At 43.2% G+C, this 21,490-nt stretch overlaps 1 protein-coding gene across 2 annotated transcripts in view; it reads left to right on the top strand.

The window, feature by feature from the left end:
* The first annotated feature begins 769 nt into the window (after positions 1-769).
* LOC143287738 (uncharacterized) overlaps positions 770-21,490 on the top strand; it is a 27,502-nt gene continuing 6,781 nt past the window's right edge. For both annotated transcript variants that reach the window (XM_076595982.1, XM_076595981.1), the window contains exons 1-7: positions 770-940; positions 3,694-4,014; positions 8,870-9,045; positions 13,022-13,096; positions 16,191-16,434; positions 17,830-18,108; positions 19,786-20,052. In XM_076595982.1, coding sequence (XP_076452097.1) covers positions 871-940; positions 3,694-4,014; positions 8,870-9,045; positions 13,022-13,096; positions 16,191-16,434; positions 17,830-18,108; positions 19,786-20,052 — 1,432 coding nt within the window. In that variant the 5' untranslated portion in view covers positions 770-870. The remainder of the gene's footprint in view (positions 941-3,693; positions 4,015-8,869; positions 9,046-13,021; positions 13,097-16,190; positions 16,435-17,829; positions 18,109-19,785; positions 20,053-21,490) is intronic.

Raw genomic sequence — 21,490 nt, 5'->3', positions numbered from 1 at the left:
GCTGTTTATGCGGGAAATGTTGTAACAGTAGAGAAGGCAGCAGAAAAGAAAGTGACAGTCATGATATGTTCCACTGCGTTACACAGTACACACTCGAGGGCTAGAGACATGACGCATACGGACAAAGATATACGTTAATTTTCGATATCTGCCTTCCCCTCACCCCCACCATCCGCCACCCCCCGACCGCTCTACACACACACATGAATACGTCTGCACTTCAGCATACACCATTTAGAGCTGGGTATATCAAGCTCTTGGAGACATGCACGACCACACAAAAACCTGTCTGGCGAGTGAGAAGGGCTGACTCGTGTATTATGAAGCCCATAAAAGCGCCGTTGTCGTAGCCGTTGTGTGTGGTGTGTGTGGTGTGTGTGTGTGTGTGTGTGGTGTGTGTGTGTGTGTGTGTGTGGTGTGTGTGTGTGTGTGTGGTGTGTGTGTGAAGTTCCAAACTTCACACACACACCACACACACACACACACACCACACACACACACACACACACACACCACACACACACACACACAGACACACACAAGCGAGTGCATGCGTGCACTCTCAAAAGAGGGCAGAGCAGTCATTCGAGAAGGACGTCAGTAATAGAAAACATGTTTGTTCGCAAGGTTCGCAATCAACATACCCCTTTCCACCGCTCACAAAAGGGAGGGAAAGCTCTATGGAAATATTCATATTCTTATTTAAATAAATCACTTGAGCATAAAGGAGAGCTCGGTAATTTTTCTCTCAGTTCACTGTGGTTTGTGAGAACTGTCAGCTCATAGGCTGTGGATTATTTTGCGGTGTGCCAAACCAGTGTGACACTTTTGTTTTCTCTAACAAGCCTGTGATACACTCCTGTCGTGAGCATGGCGCAAAGACGACTGCTTCAATTGCTTATTCTTCCTTCTGTTGTTTCAACGCTAATTTTTGCCCAAAGTAACATTTTTTAAAATTTTTATTGGGGATTGAATTTACCCTTATACTGGAAATGTATAACGATGAAAGTTTCGAAAAGAAAAAAAAGGTCTTTCTTAATACAAAAGCCAGAACTTCAGAAAACTGGTACTTCAGAAAACTAGTTCGAAAATTATTTGACAATTATCTAATTCTATTTACGAAAAAGCTAAACAGAGAAAGATAGGTTTGTCTTGCTTATCATCAAAGTTTCATATGTCAAATCAGAAGATCATGCCAATGGTCTGGTAGTTCGTTGATCAGTCTGTGCACACACACACACACACACACACACACACACACACACACACACACACACACACTATCCGAGTTTTAAAAGGCTGAAAATCGCCGGTCATTTGTGGCTGAAATAAAAACGTTTTAAACATTACTGACATAATAATAAATGATTGGTCGATTATACAAATCACAAAATATAGATAATAAAGTACTTTCAGATGTAAGGGAATGCTTCATAACAGGTTGTTTTATTTATCCTTCACATTTGCCATCTGATTTTAAGAGCGATAAGACTATGTCTTCTGAAAATAAACTGCGCTTTTTTCTTTTTACCATGGCCCTTATTTTGCCTGTTGGTTTTCTAAATCTATTTTAGATATTGATACATCTAGCAGCGTGTGTGGCAATGGTGTCTGACATGGGACGTTGTAAACTGATTTTATCAAAGGATTTACTTTGTTGATATGAACCATTTGTGATGGAGTCTCCCGTCGGACCGACGGATGAGTAGGCAGGCAGGCTTATCTGTCGGTGTGTGTCCTCAAATGGGAAAAAAGGCCGAATCTGGATGCGCAGCACTTCCCACAGGTGGTGCAAGGGAAAACGTCTCCAGATGTTGAGGCCTGCTTCCTTCGCTCACGCTTCTCCTTAATGGCCAGCGTTCTCTTGTTTTCAAACGTCCTTATGCCACTAGAGCACAGCATCCTCCAGCGAGAGCGGTCAAGGGCATCAGTTTCCCAAGAAGCGACGTCTATGTCACAGGCTTTGAGGTTTGTCTTCAAGGTGTCCTTGAAGCGCTTGCAGGGTCTTCCAATTTCGCGGTGGCCTTCCTTCAGCTGGCCATACAGTAGCATCTTCGGGATCCTGCTGTATGTCATGCGGACAACTTGTCCTGTCCAGCGTAGCTGGCACTGGATCAGCAGGCTTTCGACGCTGGGCAGGCCGCACCTCTCTAGGACCTGGAGGTTGGAGACCCTGTCTTGCCACTTTATGCCGAGGATCTTTCGTAGGCATCTCTGGTGAAACTGCTCAAGTTGTTGAATGTGACGGCGATACGTCGTCCATGTTTCACAGCAGTACGACAAGGTGGTCAGCACAACAGCTCTGTAGGTTTTGATTTTGGTGCTGAGCCTGATGCCTTTGTTGTTCCACAGCCTGTTGTCGAGTCCGCCAAAGGCGGAGTTGGCTTTGCCGATGCGCAGCGTCACTTCTGCATCAAGGGCTTCGTTGCTGCATAGGGTGCTGTCCAGGTAGCAAAACTTGTCGAGTGACTCGATCTCTGTGTCATCGATCTTGATTGCAGGTGGGGTGGTGGGGGGTAGGCACTGGCGTTCTGTGAGCTAGCTGGTTGGTACATGGACTCGGTCTTGCTGAGGCTGACGATGTCCAAAGCGCCTGCAGGAGGCTGAGAACCTGTCTATAATCAAGTGCATGTCCTCATGGGTGTGTGCAACAAGCGCACAGTCATCAGCGAAGAGGAACTCTCTCAACAGTGCCTCAAACACCCTGGACCTGGCGTGGAGTCGCCGCAAGTTGAAAAGTTTGCCATCTGTGCGAAACTGAATGTAGATGCCCCGTTCACCATTTGTACATTCACTTTATACAGTCATAAGTGCTCTCTCTCTCTCTCTCTCTCTCTCTCTCTCTCTCTCTCTCTCTCTCTCTCTTTAATGCTTTGATACAACGTTGTTGATTTTTTTTTCCTGATATTTTGTTTATCATTTTTCTTCTCCTCCTTTTTCCCTTTCGAGGGCCAGATGAAACAAAACGTTGTTTGCTTATTCTATTATCCTTCATTCGTTCAGAACTACCCTCACCCCCTCTATATTTCTCTCTCTGTTTTATTCTGTTTGTCATCTGTCTGTCTGGATTTAATGTTTACAGAACATTCTGCACCGTACCGGATGTCAAAACGTATTTATTTATAAACACAGATCGACACAAAGTATTCAATGGCAAGATTCAGGCTTGGTATTTCTGATATTGCAGTACATTATCACCGATATAGAATACATAATGCAACTGATCTAAGGTGCAAAATTTGCAACAAGGAGGAAGAAAATGAAGTACATTTCGTCCTAACTTGTCCTGTCCTGCATGACTTAAGACCCGAGGTATATATCATCCAAATTCTAATTTCCCAGTCAGTATAGATTAGCATTACTCATGGCTTTTCGGCATGAACAGACCATTCGCAATTTGTCAATTTATTTGTTTAAAGCATTCAGACTGTGATCTACTCTGATGTCTTAGAATCCTGGAGTTTGTTCTTGATTATATGACTGCTTATTTCTTGTTGTTTTTCTTACATGATCTTGTGTATGTACCCCCCTTCATGAGGGGCAATGGCCTATACATGAATAAATTATCCGTATCCGTATCTCCGTCTCTCTGTCTCTGTCTGCCTGTCTGTCTGTCTCACTCTTTTTTTATTCTCTATTTCTTTCTCCCTCGCAAATATTGAGCGATTTTGAAATAATGTTCTCTGATTACAGACGTCAAGATCACTACCGACAAATATGGGATTGTTGATGCCCGGGAACACGGCAGGAAAACGGTGTACTGCTGTCCTGACGATTCTTCTAACCCCGTAGAGTGGACACTTAAAACAGCAGACCGAACCATCCTTCTTGGCACTTGCGGTGGCTATAAGGATCCATGCACATCTCGACACAACGACACAGTTCTTAAAAGAGAAAAATCTTATTCTGCAATCACGTTGAATCCCATTCAGAGAAACATGATCGGAAATTTGTCTTGCGCAGCCACGATCGGTAACACAACGGAATCTGACGACGTGATTCTGAACGTTTATCGTATGTAATCCTCTCTCTCTCTCTCCCCCCACCTCTCTCTCTCACACACACACACACACACACACACACACACACACACACACACACACACACACACACACACACACACACACTCACACTCACACACACACACACAAATATATATATATTTGTATCTGTCTGTCTGTCTGACTGACTGTGTGTGTGTGTGTGTGTGTGTGTGTGTGTGTGTGTGTCTGACTGTCTGTGTCTTTCTGTGCGTATGCGTGTGTGTGTGTGTGTGTGTGTGTGTGTGTGTGTGTGTGTGTGTGTGTGTGTGTGTGTGTGTGTGTTCGTGTCCGTTTCATCACTGTTTCTTGTTGTCCCTTTTAGACAAGTCAAGTTTTCACTGAGAACCGGGGTATGGGTGACTTCTGCACCACTTAAGGCATCTGAGTTCATGTCAAGGAGCTCGACTCTACATTTGGCACAGGAACGCATAGTTTTCTTGCCACATGTTGCATATCTCACTTCTGTGGGCCAGCTGTGTACCAGAATGTAAACACAATCATATCTGACCTCTGATGGGGCACGCATGTCAACAGACACAAACCCCCTTGGACAAACAGGTCCGAGCAAGATGAAAAAAAAAGAAAAGAAAAAAAAGCCCGAAAACTTCCTGTATATATATATATTTGCTACCAGCAAAAATCCCTACCTTCTTGTGCCGACCGTCCAATTTTTGGGACAGCAAATCAAATGCACAGAGGAACGTACAAACACAAGCTATCAGCAGTCTGACAAGCACTACTTTCATGTAGTGAAATAGACCTAAGTTTTTTTTCTAGCCATCATACAAAAAAGTGATCAGTAAAGAAATGGCGCACATAACGTTTTTGATTGCCATGATGATGTTGCTGTTCCAATATTTTCTTTTAGAATGGCGCCCCCACTCCTACTGTAAAGAAATAGTACCCTTAAAAAAACAATGCCTGGAAGCAGGCGATTTTCCCTGAATAGCCTCCATCGGCTGAGTCACAATATCACAATAGGGCATGGACCTGTCACTGAAATATATACTGTCCCAAGAATGCAGCGGCGGGCATAAATGGGTAAATTTTCACATTTGTATGTTATAGTCAGGTCAGGGGCATAGCCCTTGCTACTGGTACCATGTAACCCAGTACTACCTGCCGCATGTGAGGTCTCCCAACGACGGACCAGGCCGAGAAGGAAACCTTTGCCAACGACTGTGAAAGCGGAAGAGGATGACCAAAGGGCGAGGGTGGGGGGGGGGAGCTCTTATCCTTGGCTGGAAGTCCTCCTAGGAGACGGAACTCCGAAGAAAAAACCTGCACCTGCCGAGGCCGTCCTACACGTGGCAGTATCTGCACCTGTGGGACTGTGAGCGTCGGTAGGCGAGAGAGTGGGGAAGGGACTGCAGAACTCCTCCTCACTAAAAAAGGTCACCTGTGCTGGTCCGGCAATCAGGCTAATGTCTGAACGACGAGCTAGCCCTTCAACATCCAGCTTTCCCAAGCCTTGCGGCGATGGAGAAGTGGTAACGGGGACAGGCAGAGGATGCTGCTGACAGTTCCTAGTCACGACTCTGCACGCAGGCGGCTGTGGGGTGATGGTCGTCCGCCGTAGACTGGGGCAGATGTGGTGCCCGTATCCTCCCACAGTGTCAGAGCAGCCCTTTTTAGGGACAGCACTACTCTCCCCACATGGGGAAGGGGAGATAAAAGGATCCCTAAACAAAGCTTGCCTCGCCTAGCACCTAGTAGGAAACCGCACCTGATTGGACATTCAACACTATCGGTCGAAAACAACAGAAGAAAAGAACCAGAGTCATGCCCTGACTCTGGGTGCCTGGAATGTTCGCACCCTCTTAGACAGAGACGACAGACCAGAAAGGCGCACAGCGCTCATTGCTAGAATGCTTGATCGCTACCAGGTGGACATAGCAGCCCTGAGTGAAACCAGGTTTGCGGGTGAAACCCAGCTGGAGGAAGTTGGAGGGGGCTACACCTTCTACTGCATTGGGAAGCCAGATGGCACCCCAAGAACCTCAGGCGTGGGCTTTGCCATACGAACCAAACTTGCACGACAGCTTGACAGCCTTACACGCGGGATAAACGATAGATTGATGACCCTGCGTCTGAAGCTGTCAGAGTATCGCTTCTCCACAGTCATCAGCTGCTATGCCCCGACGATGACCAACCCTGATGACATCAAAGAAGCTTTCTACGAGGAGCTCAGCCGCACCATTTCAGCGGTAGACAGAAAGGATAGGCTGATCATCCTTGGGGATTTCAATGCCCGCGTCAACAGGGACTCGTCTGTATCTGACGAGGTAATTACAGCCCTCCCACAGCTACCAGTCAATGACTCGCAAGCTGCTCCTCCCACCAAGGCCGAGACCCGGAAGGCCCTGAAGCTGACAACGTCAGGAAAAGCACCAGGAGAGGATGGAATCCAGGTTGACATCTACAAATATGGAGGCGAGGTGCTGACAGACAAGCTGACCGCCCAGTCTATCTGGGAGAGAGGGGAGGTCCCCCAGGATTTCAAGGATGCGTCAATTATCCATATTTACAAAAGGAAGGGAGACAAAACATCCTGCGATAGCCACCGTGGAATCTCTCTCCTCTGCATCGCCGGCAAGATCTGCACCCGCATCATTCTAAACAGATTGGTTGACCATGTCTCCAACACAGTCATCCCTGAAGCATAGTGCGGCTTCCGCTCAGGCAGGGGGAACATGTGACATGGTGTTTGCCGTACGCCAGATGCAAGAGAAATGTCGTGAACAGAACAAGGAGCTCCACATGGTCTTTGTAGACCTGACTAAGGCCTTCGATACAGTGAACCACCAAGGTCTGTGGAAGATCCTCCTAAAGTTCGGCTGCCCAGAGAGCCTATTCCAGCTGATTGCGTCTTTCCACGTTGGCATGCAGGAGAGAGTACAGGAAAATACTGACATGTCGGACCTGTTCCCTGGGGTAAATGGAGTGAAGCAGAGCTGCGTCCTGGCACCCACACTGGTCTCCATTCCCTTCTTTGCCATGCTAATTGACGCTTTACAAGACTGTGACCGGGGCATCTACATTCAGTTTCACACAGATGGCAAACTTTTAAACTTGCGGCGACTCCATGCCAGGTCTAGGGTGTCTGAGGCACTGTTGAGAGATTTCCTCTTCGCTGATGACTGCGCACTTGCTGCACACACCCATGAGGACATGCAGTTAATTATGAACAGGTTCTCAACCTCCTGCAGGCGCATTGGACTCACCATCAGTCTCAACAAGTCTGAGTCCATGTACCAACCAGCTAGCTCACAGAACGCCAGTGCTTCCCCCCCACCTGCAATCAAGATCGATGACACAGAGATCAAGTCAGTCGACAAATTTTGCTACCTGGGGTGCACCCTATGCAGCAACGGAGCCCTTGATGCAGAAGTGACGCTGCGTATCGCCAAGGCCAACTCCGCCTTTGGCAGACTCAACAACAGGCTGTGGAACAACGAAGGCATCAGGCTCAGCACCAAAATCAAAACCTACAGAGCTGTTCTGCTGACCACCTTGTCGTACTGCTGTGAAACATGGACGACGTATCACCGTCACATTCAACAACTTGAGCAGTTTCACCAGAGATGCCTACGAAAGATCCTCGGCATAAAGTGGCAAGACAGGGTCTCCAACCTCCAGGTCCTAGAGAGGTGCGGCCTGCCCAGTGTCGAAAGCCTGCTGATCCAGTGCCAGCTACGCTGGACAGGACAAGCTGTCCACATGACAGACAGCAGGATCCCGAAGATGCTTTTGTATGGCCAGTTGAAGGAAGGCCACCGTGAACTTGGAAGATCCTGCAAGTGCTTCAAGGAAACCTTGACGACAAACATCAAAGCCTGTGATATAGAAATCGCTTCGCTTCCTGGGAAACTGATGCCCTTGACCGCTCTTGCTGGAAGATGCTGTACTCTACTGGCATAAAGACGTTTGAAAACACTGGCCATTAAGGAGAAGCGTGAGCGAAGGAAGCAGGTCTCAATTCCTGGAGATGTTTTCCCTTGCAACACCTGTGGGAAGTGTTGCGCATCTAGAATCGGCCTCTTCTCCCATATGAGGACACACACCGACAGATAAGCCTGCCTGCCTACTCATCCGTCCGACGGGAGACTCCATCATGTTATCGCTTTAAAAAGGTAGGAGAGGGGGTAGTTGAATGGTGAGTTGGAGGAAACAGGGCAGAAGTAAATATTTCAAAAGTGAATATTTCAAATAAACAAAAATACACTAAAAGAAAATTGCTTCATGGACTTCTTAAAAAGAGAAGTCGTTGATTTGACGGTATTTGTCTTTTGCTTTTAGGGTTTTCATGCTGATGATGTGCAAAACTGTTGGAAATTCGAGGAAGTTTACATGTATTTAGCAGCCGGCAAAAATGGGATATCCATATTCAAATGAATGATAGTTATGTTATGACGTACTTTGAAAAAAACAAAAGAAGAAAAAAGGTTTTTACAGTTTGGGATGATATGCATTGTTCCAGTCAGGATGCATTTAAAAAGGAAATGCGGATAATTTCGATATGAGTATCAGGTATGAATTTTCTTATATTTCTGTCTATATCAACCAGCAAAATAATCATGCTGGGCTGCTTTAACTTGCTAGATTCTACTTTTGGAATGTCTGATAATCATGATTGGAAGTCGGTGCTCTGTCATCTTTTTTTATTAAGACATATTTGATTATGTGTGGGTCCGAATTGCCCCTGTCTCCCTCTGTCGGTTTTTGTTTTTCTTCTTTCACTTTGTATTTCTTCCCTTCTCTCTTTCTTTCACTTTCTTCCTCCCAACCCCCCTTCCTTCCTTTATTTGCTTTTCCTTCTTTTCCAGATCTACCTACGTTTGATGACTGCAGAGTTGATATTGTCAATCACAACTGGTCAGCCCTGTGGTCCTGTGATGTCTCTGATTTGTTTTCTTCAGCCGGGCTGTATACATTACACGTGCAGGAAATACGTGCGACGAATGAAAGCATATTCGACAATTCGTGGGAAATAGATGACTTGGTAAGTTATCATGCCTAAAATACACATTTTCATACTTCCATTCAACATGTTTTTTTGTTTTTTTTCTTTTAATATTTATGTTCAAGTGATATAAATTTCCATTTGTCCTGAACAGCCTGCACACACACACACACACACACACACACACACACACACACACACACACACACACACACACACACACACACACACACACACACACACACACACACACACCGAATCTCATTAAGAAAAATATTGAGCCACATCTCATTTTTGTCATGTGGTGCACAGTGTTAGTTCCATTTCTAAAGTTTTGGAATTCATATCTTTAATCTATAATCATTAGTATGTAATCTACAATTTTACTATAAATGTGCGCTGTATACAACTACATTATAATACAAAATTTAGAAGATTTATTTCCATCTTATTCTTTACTGGGACGATTCACTAGTCATGATGTGCAAAAACAACTATATATAAAGAATAAGAAAAAAAAAAAACAGCGAAAGAGATCGTCATATATGTGAGCTGAAATGTTTCTTACACCTAAATGATATGATTTTGTTGTTGTTATTATTTTATGCACTTTAAACAACAACAACAACAACGACAATAAAAAATGAATGGGAGAGAGAGAGGGAGCACCAAAATTACACAAAGGAAACTACCAGCAACAAGAAATAGTGTATCAGATTTCAGAAACCTGCAGAGAACGTCAATGTTTAGTCGGATACATATCCAGTTAAATATTTACTGGCAGACTCTATCAATTTTGACATCAGATCTTTTTGACAAAAAAAAAAAGGAAAAAAAAAGAAGAAAAAAAAGGATAGGCCTAATCAGTGCCTTGGGTTTGTGCAAAGATGAAGCATCTGATGCATTGTATTTACGGCAGATGTAGTGTTGCGTATATGGATCTGTCCGCACGCTCTGACACTTCCTTGAAACTGAAACTGAAACAGTGTTGGCTGTTTCCTTTTGTTTCGTTCTAATTTTCGGAGATACGGACTATTCATCTGGGAAGGGTCTGTAAAAGTATGAACAGATCCGCCCTTGCCTTGAGAAAACAATATCTATCTGGCGGCATAATTCTCTTGCTTGGTTTGCTGGTCCATACACTTAAAGTGTCTGGAATGGAGTAAAACAAAATTGTGGTATTGGAACAACGAACTATGTGTTCAGCTTTATAGTTCAATTGCACTGCAGAAAAAAAGCAATGAAAACTCAGACCATCGCTGTCAACACTTGCTGAAAGTTGAACAGTTAAAAGCAGCGTTGGTAGAATCAAATGTTGCTATCCTGATTGTGATCTTCACCAGTATTATATACGCTCTCTCTCTCTCTCCCTATTTTTTGTTTGTTTGGTTTTTTTGATATGCCAGTGAAAAACCAGCAATACCTCACGTTCGTTTATAAGAGAATTTTTGTGTGCTTTATGTTTGTTTTTGAGAGACATATTCTTACCAACAGAGCTGTCCCGAGCTGTGGGGAGTTCCTCTTTGATTGGGTGAGTGTTTCTCTCTGGTCGGCAGTCAGGAGCAGATAATTAGCCCGAAGAGCACTGCACAGTGCGAAACAGCTGTCGTTTGCTGTGCATACCAACCTTCCCATCGGAGGAAGAAAATGCCAAACATGAGCAATAATGAACGATTTTTAAACTCACACCCCCAAACCGAGACTGTTTTTGATTCTTCTTTCACTTCCATAATATGCTAACTGTCCCTTTGGTAGAACAAAATGAGCAACATGATCATTTGTGAGGGATTTTTATACACACAGCCCTTGATCCACACTCCTTCTCACATACACTCACCATACTCCTTGTCGCAAACCATTCTTAAAGGATTGAAAATTGTCCTTACACATCAACCCCACAACCCCATCCTTTTGAATAATGAAGACATCAGTGCCTAGGTTTATTCTCTCTCTCTCTCTCTCTCTCTCTCTCTCTATATATATATATATATCTCTATATATATATATATATATATATATATAATGTAAACCCTTGATAGTCAGTCCCAAGATATAAAACTGGACACCGCACCATGACCTGTTGGGCTCATTGGATAATGCATGGTATGCGATTACAGATTTAATGATAAATTCAATCCCAGATATCTGTTTTCCTTAACGTCATGGAAAACGCACCACAAAACAGTCTTGGTTAATCTTTTAAACTTTAAAACTGTATTTGCGTTTGGGGTGGGGTGGTTGTTTTTTTAAAAGCTCTTACTTATGCTCATGTTGGTCCTAATGTACCTCCAAAAGGAAGGCTGGTTTGCACAGCAAGCCACAGCTGTTTCGCACTATGTAGTGCTTATCAGGCTTACTACCAGCTCCTGACTGCTAACCAGAGACATACGCAAGCGAAGAAAACTTCCCAACTGGTTGGCAAGGACCTCCGATTTTGTTTCTGAAACCTCTTGACAAACAACACGAGCAGAACATGGAAAGTTAAAACCGAGAGAGAGAGAGAGAGAGAGAGAGAGAGAGAGAGAGAGAGTGTGTGTGTGTGTGTGTGTGCAGATTAAAACTGCACCTATGTTATACAAATCATATTCAAACAAAGAGATAGGAATATCAAGCACTTATATAATGATTCTTATAGTGATGTCATTTGTGAAATATGTTTAGCCCTCCAATGCATTCACTTTGAAATGTATTTTGGTTTGATCTTATGTATGGTCTGTTTGGTGGCAAATGGTAAGGCTTACCCCGGCGGGGCGTGGGGGCTAGGGGAGTTCATAGTGATTTTCTTGCGTGATTTTATGTCAGAAATTATACTTTACCCGTCTGCCAAGTTTACATTGCGATATAAATGCTGTGGGAGGGTTAATATAGGCAATTGTTTCCTTTTTTGGGCCCTATAAATAATTTTCTTGGGTGTATGTTCTTGAAACTGCACTATATCTACATATTTCATCACACAGTTAATTTCTTTATGTATACAAAAGAAATTAGAATGCGCTAATCCATGAATTATATTAGAATTCGATTAGTGCCGTATTAGCCTGTCACGTGATCAAAAACTTCCGGTGTACTGAAAATGCTCAAACGCCAGCAACCTGATTACTGGATGACGGATTTCTTTATCATCTATAGGTAACTGCTGGCATGATTAGGCACTATGTTAGAATAGATTCGTGTTCTAATATGTATCATTGCATTTAATCGATCTAATTTACCTTGTTTGTGTCCCAGCCGACCGCAAGGGCCACAATGTAAATGAAGCGGGGTGTTTTTTCTTTTCGTTTTCCAATGCATTTTTATGAAAGAAATCACACTGTATTAATCTTACAGGGGTTTATTTGTAGTTTGAATGCAGGGGGACTTTGTATATTGGGCGCTTTTCCTTCTTAAAACTATGTAGATGAAGTCTGGGGTATACCTGGTTGCAACACCACAGTACCAGAATAATGAACATAATTCATTTTCTTTGTGTTAAACATAAAATTTAGAAGCGTGTAAGCTGCGGCGACGCGATACTTGAAAATTGTGGAGTTTGGGTCAGTAATAGAGCGTGTGTAACGCTCAGGTACATTTTAGCAGGCCATTCTTTATAGCAGAAGGCTGAGTGATATATGAAGCTCCAGAAACATAATCTTAGTCAAATAGGACACTTCACTAATAACAATACGAACGAGAAAACAACAACGACAACTGATAACAACATACCATTTTTGTTTGTCATACACTTTCGCAACAATACAAAAACGGTGCCTTTTTAAACCATAACCTGGTATATTCATACAGTAATTCATTTTTTGCCAGACAGGCATATTTGGATGGTAAATTGTTCAAAGTTTTGGGAAATCAAAATGAACCTTCCCCCCCCCCCCGCCCCCCCCAGCCCACGGGGGTGGTATGTATGTGTGTGTGTGTGTGTGTGGGGTGGGGGGGGGGGGCGGGGAGGGGAAGGGTTATGATCACCTGAAGGTCTAGTATGGAAGCAGACTGATCAAAAGCAAAAACAACGTTTCTGATCCAGATGGACACGGAATGGATTAGAAGAGATATCTTTAGCCTGGAATCAAGGGAACCCTGGACGTTCTTCGAGTCAACGGTACTTGGAAATATTTCTGTCCTTGTGAATGAAAGCTTGTAACTTCACGTACGGTTTTGTGAATATCCATTTGCGTCATTGTAGAAATGATAAACCATTGTACTATGTACTCTCTCATTGCTGTATCTTCTGTATGTTACATAATATGTGTGTGTGTGTGTGTGTGTGTGTGTGTGTGTGTGTGTGTGTGTGTGCGCGCGAGTGTGTTTGTGTGTGTGTGCGAATGTGTGTGTATGTGTGTGTGTGTGTGTGTGTGTGTGTGTGTGTGTGTGTGTGTGTGCGAGTGTGTGTGTGTGTGTGTGTGTGTGTGTGTGTGTGCGTGCGCGCGCGCGCGAGTGTGTGTGTGTGTGTGTGTGTGTGCAAGTGCGTGTGTGCGTGTGTAGGTGTGTGTGTGCGTGTGTGTGTGTGTGTGTGTGTGTGTGTGTGTGTGTGTGTGTGTGTGTGCGTGCGTGCGTGTGTGCGTGTGTGTATATGTGTGCGTGTGTGTGTATGTGTGATGTGTGTGTGAGTGAGTGTGTGTGCATGTGTGTGTGTGTGTGTGTGTGTGTGTGTGTGTGTGTGCGTGCGTGCGTGTGAGCGTGTGTGTGTGTGTGTGTGTGTGTGTGTGTGTGTGTGTGTGATTCTTCCACCAAGTGTACGCCTTGGCCAGTCATTTGATGTTGCCACTGTAATCAATTGTGTACACAATTTCAATGCATTTCATGTAGGTATTGGTTACGTGAAAGAGTAACATTTTCATGGCCCTCCATGGGTATTTCCTGAAATACACACATCTTGTCTTGTTTTGTCTTGTCTTGTCTTCCTCTGCTATGTTCTCCCCCCCCCCTCTCTCTCTCCTATGTGTGCAACTGAGTATTAAAACCTGAAGTTGTATCAATGGCCCAACGCTTGGCTTATATCACATTAGATTACAGTTGGGCCTACAGCAATGTTTGAGCCGTGTGATCACTGGTTTCTCCACTGCAATGGGAAGTCATTTACAGCTTAGTCTTTTGTGAAGGACTATGGCTCTAAAATCAGGAGGGAAGATTGCACAGTGCTGCAGGTTTGGCATCCCAACGCCGACTGTCCTAAAACCCTCTTGGTCGAGAGAGTGGCGGTATAACTTGGGCAAGACACTCTCCACTATAATCAAAAACCCCGACTGAGTTTCAGTCAGCATTGTCTAGGCTGGTCTGTGCAGACCTTGTTTTTTTTTTCTGGTTCGCAATTAAAAGAACAGAAATACAAATTCTGGACAGAACACATACAGTTACACAGACCACCTCATCGACATGTTTACTGCGTATGAATATTTTAAAGTGGATACTCAATTAACTAGAATGAACGTAAAAGATAAATTGAATCGACCATGTCGTACTTTCTCGGCGAGTGTAACTAAACTTGTTATTGGTCTGTCTAGATCCAGAAAAAAACGGCTAAATGTTGCAGTGTGATTGATGCGATGACAACGTGTCCTTTACCGCGGATTTTTAAAGAATTCTTAAATGCCCGAGATATAAGATAATAACATGATTTCAACAGCGGTATCACTTCGAATATCGCATTATCACGCTTACAAAAAGCATGCTTAAGGCAAGACATGGCAGTTATATTCAGCTATTTTGAAAACAGTGTTATTCTAAATTCTGATTATTACTATAGGTGGTTATTGTTAGGTACCACCCAGGATTCACAAAAATGTAAAAAAAAAAAAAAAACACTCTTCATGCACCGGTTGCCATGGAAACGATTCAAAATGGCCGACAAACAAAACATTTAAAGCTCTATAACTACAAAACTGTTATAGGTACGTCATTTTTTCTTTTCGTTTTTGATTTGTTATTACTTGAATTCACTTTCTACGTTAGCATAGCATTATATCTGAAATATTGAATTTGTCAACATTTTTTTAAAAGAAATGACACCTTCTGTTCTTCATTTAAAAAAAAAAAATAAACAGCTGTGACAAAATAACTTTCACTTTGACTCGGCTATCCTAACGTAGAATGTGAACTCAGGTAATAATAAATGAAAGCGAAAAAGAAAAACTGAAGTACCTATAATAGTTTTGTAGTTATAGAGCTTTAATTTTTGTTTTTGTTTGTCGGCCATTTTGAATCGTTTCCATGGCAACCGGTGCATGAAGAGTGTATTCATTTTACATTTTTGTGAATCCTGGGTGATACCTAACAATATCCACCTATAATAATAATCAGAATTAAGAATGAAACTGTTTTCAAAATAGCTGAAAATAGCTGCCATGTCTGGCCTTTGAATGTTAATTTTTGAACGTCATTGATAGATCTGCAAGAGCGCAGTGACCAAGACAATTTCTTCCCACCGGAATATACTGGGTTAGAATCAGCGCTGAGGTTAAAAAAAATCTTTATTTTTAACCCGAAGCTTTATAATAACAAATATAGAACACATTTTCCCCGAAGCTTTATAATAACAAATATAGAACACATTTTCCCCGAAGCTTTATAATAACAAATACAGAACACATTTTCCCCGAAGCTTTATAATAACAAATACAGAACACATTTTCCCCGAAGCTTTATATTAACAAATACAGAACACATTTTCCCCGAAGCTTTATAATAACAAATACAGGGCACATTTTCCCCGAAGCTTTATATTAACAAATACAGAACACATTTTCCCCGAAGCTTTATAATAACATATACAGGGCACATTTTCCCCGAAGCTTTATATTAACAAATACAGAACACATTTTCCCCGAAGCTTTATAATAACAAATACAGAACACATTTTCCCCGAAGCTTTATAATAACAAATATAGAACACATTTTCCCCGAAACTTTATAATAACAAATACAGAACACATTTTCCCCGAAGCTTTATAATAACAAATATAGAACACATTTTCCCCGAAGCTTTATAATAACAAATACAGAACACATTTTAACAATATTTTAAAAACGTGTATCACAAGTGATTGTTTTAAGCCTTGCCTCTCTTGTTTTCCTTTTAATCTGGCTTTGACATGAAAGTTTTTCTTTCTTATTATCGATTTTAAGCCATTAATGCTACTCTGTGTGTGTGTGTGTGTGTGTGTGTGTGTGTGTGTGTGTGTGTGTGTGTGTTGCAGCTCGGAGGCAGAAAAGGGAATTCGTCCGGATCAAACAAAGCGCTGTACCATGGTCAGTTTCCGATTCGTCGAAATCTCACTTCCTATATCAGCACAGACGGCAAAGAGTACTTCAAAGGCCGTCTGCTGTATTCTTGGAGGCTGTCGTCTTATCCAGCAAACAGCTGGACAGTCATGATTCATGTCTGTCCTGGTATTGAAACTTGTGGCTTGTATCGGTTCCGCACTCGTTTGCCTAAATTTTGTAAGTACTCGTTTGCGCAATAGCAATAATTTATATGCAATTTCCAACGCATCGAAACACTTTTATCAAAAGTAGGGTTCATTCCAATAAGCCGTTTTATTTTTTATTCAATGAAAACACTAGTAAATTCATTTTTTATAAGCACACACACACACACACACACACACACACACACAAACACACACACGTGCGCGCGCGTGCACCCACGCATACATGCGCATGAATGTATGTATGCATGCATACATATATATTTGAATTGACATAGTTATCCTAGTTCAAACAATAACTAATGCTTCTTCTTCTTCTCGTTGTCTACGACCTTAGAGGCACCACCGAAGACCTGGCAGCTTGTGGAAGCTTGTTGAACTCCTTGGTGGAACGTGGGAAGAAAGAGAATTGCCTGTAGTGTTGAGAGTGATGATTCAGGTGCAGGGTTTGATTTTCATAATTATTTACCACCCACGTAGTGACACACAATGAAAATAACAATGATGCGTGTCTTGTGATTGTGATCAGTCTGCATCTGAAGCAGGGGCAAATTGAAAGTGAAGATGAACCATTTCACTGCCATCACAAATGTGTTCGGTGGAAAGGGAACGGGGGTGAGGCGATGGTTGGTCAGTGAAGCTGGCCATGAGCCGTAGAGCATGGCCTTTTCTGATAAAGTAATGGGATGATGTTTGGCGATAGGCACCCAACGAAAACTAGAAGTTCTGAAATTAATTGTGATGCAGATAATTTTTAACCAGTTGATTTTATGAAAATAGCTTTGACAAGGATTTAGAAACAACAATAAAATCAATTATGACATGCTATAGGAGCAGTCAACATACATAATTTCAAGGAGATAACCTTTGCATTTGAAGAAGCCGTGCACTTTTCTTTCTTTTTTCAACTAAGAGAAAGCTCGATGTTGTCTTTGGCACAGGAATAATAAAGTGTTTAAAATCTTCGATAGGCAAGGGGTTAATGAGACCAGATGAAGACAGAGTCTTGCCTGACTCAGTCCCCTATGCTGCCATTAAAACAAACTGCACTCGTGGCCTTGTAAAAGTGCTTTATTGCTCCAATCAGGTTGGTCTTGATGTCGCACGATCTCATGTTAGACCTCACGTTTAACGGTAAGGCAGCATGCCATACCCTCTGAATTCATATCCACTATGTTTAACGCTCAGCGAAAGAAGACAGGGCCTTATCCTCCACTTTTACTGTTTTGAATTTCCCCATTCGAAGTCAGGTACCCATTTATATCCGCAGTTTCGTCCCCTATCAACTCCTCAGATACATCGGCTTTGGCAGCGAACTATCATTCGCAATGGCAAGTCATACACAGACACTAATCATAGTTACGTAGTGTTCTCTATCACAGTGGGGAATATATTTTTTTCCTTTCAGCCACCCCATCCAAACCACGCCACAACTGCACGGATCTGACCTACCTGCCCGAGACTGGAGGCTCCAGGTGTGTGTGCACAGCTGACCACCTGGGCTCTCCTGCTGGCAGACTGATGTGGATGATGGGCAACACCACCCTGGCAGCAGGACAATACAGCGTCAGTCAGCTCGTGTTGCCCAGTGATACGATGGGAAGAAACCTGGGCGGAAAACTGGTGGTGTGTCAGCTGGACTGGATTCAGCCGGAATATGGGGAACCTCATTACGTGAATATAGCCTGTGAGTTAAACACATTGTATGGATGATACTTTGCTTTTGGTGCTTGACCATACAATCCAGTTTCTACGTTTAATACAGTACCTTATTCTTCAATGTATAACCTTTGTAGCAGTTCATAATTAATCATTCCAGTTGTGTGTTCAGAGCTCAGTTGTTTCTGATTTTGTGCCACGTCCTCAAGCACCGGTGTTTTCGTTTTCTTTACTTTTTGTTTTTTGGTTATTATTTGTCGTGTTTCACATTGCCATTCCCACTTTCCTGACCACACTAGCTCCTATACAGACACCTCTTTATTGACTCACTTGTGTTACAACCCATTATTTGGTTGTCTGTGTGTCCATGTGTGTGTGTGTGTGTGTGTGTGTGTGTGTGTGTGTGTGTGTGTGTGTGTGTGAAAAACTTTAACAAATTCTTTTTCTTTGGAAATCCTTTGTCTGTCAATACCAATTTTGGATTAGACATAGTGGGAAAATCTTTACAGTAATACCAATGATAAGTTGTAAGTCTTCCGGATTAAGCCGTATTTCCGGATAAACAACGGTTTATTTTATTGAGATTGCAGATGCAGAAATTTACAACTGGGCTCTTCCTAGTTGCTGGAACGGTTTGTTTCTTCTTCTTTTTTTTTCTTTTTTTTACGGGGGAGTGTGTGTGTGTGTGTGTGTGGGGGGGGGGGGGTGAAGACGTCATGGCATTGTTTTTCTTGTTCGCAATTAATAGAAAAGAAATGCAAATTCTGGACAGAACACATGCAGTGACACAACTACATCATCGACGTGTTTACTGCATATGGAAGATTTTAATGGACAGAAAATCAGTTAGAACGAACAAACAGACAAAATCAATGGCACTTCTCAATTTTTGTAGGTATAAACCTTGTGTACACCGGTTTGCTGCACAGATTTAGAGATTTGTTACGGTGTGCATGAGGCTGTGGCAACATCTTCTTTACAGCAAACTTTATATATGCACAAAAAAACAAAAAAAAAACAAACAAAAAAACAAAAACAAAAAAACAACAACCAAACAAACAAAAAACAAAAAACAACAAAACCAAACAAAAACAAAACAAAAAATCACTTAGTCAAAATACATCAAAATAAAACATTTAAATGGTGTTATCACCTCGAATATAGTCATCCTATCTAACGCTAAAAACTATCTTAAATATCAAATTTGGCTACCAAAACAGCAACAACAACAAAACAAAAACAGATGCACTGTAGCGCTGCAAGTTAGTCTGCTTGCTTCTGACGTGCTTGGTTCAACCCCCACTCCAAGGCTTTCCTTTTTCTTTTTCTTTTTTTCAAAGCTTGATAATGTTTAATACAGTGATGGGAGTGGGCTTCGTCACTCCTGTAATCAGTGGGAGGGTGTTTCACCTCCAGGGTGGCTCCTTGTTTGCATATATAGATATCTATAATATTGTGCAGCATAAATGTGCGGGACAGCTGTGCAATCATTTTGAACATGATTCGTACATGAGTGGTGAGAGGACGTGCGCACGACAGCTAGTTATAACACTTAATATTCGCTGTATATACCCATTCCACTTCATTTGATCTCGCAGTCAAAACTGTGCAGACAGTGACCAGTGACCAGTGCTTCTTTGCCTCCCTCCCCCCATCCCCTTCTTCAGTCTTCACTGTCTGTTGGCATCCGGTATTTGTCACACAGATGGACCAGACAGCGTGGCTCTGGAAGTCTCCTGGAAGTATGATGCCAACGACGACTGGGTGATCGTCATCGACTGTCAGGTGACGGGGCTGAACCCACGGACCCCAGACATGGTGCACTGGGGAGGACCTTGCCAGGGTCAGTCTGGATTCACGTGCACCTTGAACCAACGTGAAACACAGGTGCAAGGGTCAACTGTGACGTGTCGGGTGACCAACGCTGTCAACAATGGACACAGTGCAGAGGCCTCGAGAAGGATTGATGCTGGTGAGTTGAACGATCACATGAGCTGCGCCTTGTAACACTCTGTACTGTCGGAGGAAAGTTTACAAAAATGACACAGACACACGCATACACCACGCGCGTGCACGAGCGCACGCACGTACGCACGTACACATACACAAATTCACATGCAGACACATGTACACGCGCATTCACACACACACACACACACACACACACACAGACACAAACACATACACGCACACACACTTACGCGCGCGTGCACATGCGCACACATACACGCGCGCACGCGCGAGCTCTGTGACTGCCCCATTCCACACGTATAATCTCTAAGATTATTTCAAACGATTCTGTCTTAGATAATCCAAAACCTTACTCATCCATATGCGAAAACGTAAACGAAATCAAAACAGAAAAAGCACACATCTGAAAAAAACCCCAAAAAAACAAACAAAGTAGCCCATTTACCAGCCAGTCAATCATTCAGTCTCATACACTCCACATATACTGGCTTGTATGAAATGTGCGTCACGTTCATGTTGAAAATGAAGGCGCCGTGGCGAAGTGGTTAGCGTCGCGGACTGACGGTTGGGAGGACGCGGGTTCGAATCCCAGCGGAGGTGGGTTTTTCGGCCCGTGGCCGGCTCCTACCCAGAGTTGAGTGTGCTGTGGGCTTAAATGGGGAGACTGGGACCACACAGTCGAGTGTCATCCACTTCAAGGATGCGTCTTTGGGTGTGTTGCTCTAATTACCTGACCAACACTGCAAGTGTCTGTATCTCTCGGGCCTGGTTAACGCCGGGATATCATTATGACAGGAAGCGTAGAGTACAGCCTTGTCACGCAGTCCCATACCAAAATGGACCTCCATAGCAATATCGTCATCATCATCGTCATCCTCCTCCTCCTTCATCGTCATCAATGTAAAAACAAAATAGTCTCAAAGTCTGTGGCCTTTCATGCCCTGCTCTCATGGTGACCTCAGTTTCGATGCCCCTCCACTTCCGTGCTTGGGGTGAGTCCTGTCAATGTCGTCAGTGTCGGCAGATTCATGGGGGGCTGTTGTTTGAGGGACGTGGTGGCGGTCTCCACTCTGGGAGAGACGCTCACTCAGTCTGGTTCCGCGACTAAGCCATTATTGTCGTTAGTAGGGGGCTTAGTAGGTGGTGTCCTAAGTACGTTAAAACAGAACAGGCACCACTGAACACCACCGAAGTGACTCAGCAGCAGTGCAGGGTCTCCTCTGGTGTGTGGCCTCCGGGCGACCTAACATCGATGGTTCCCTGTGGACTGCCGACGCTGGAACTGCGACGGACGAACCCGGGTGTGGCCGTGTACGGGGGAATCTAAATGAGCGGCGTGGGAGTAATGCCACTGAAACGGTGCAGATGATGGGGCAGCAAAAAAAAAAAAAAAAAAAAAAAAAAAAAAAAAAAAAAAAAGTAGCCCATTTACCAGCCAG

The sequence above is a fragment of the Babylonia areolata genome, chromosome 11, assembly GCF_041734735.1.
Source record: "Babylonia areolata isolate BAREFJ2019XMU chromosome 11, ASM4173473v1, whole genome shotgun sequence".
Lineage (NCBI taxonomy): Eukaryota > Metazoa > Mollusca > Gastropoda > Neogastropoda > Buccinidae > Babylonia > Babylonia areolata.
This window is presented reverse-complemented; position numbering and strand designations above follow the sequence as displayed.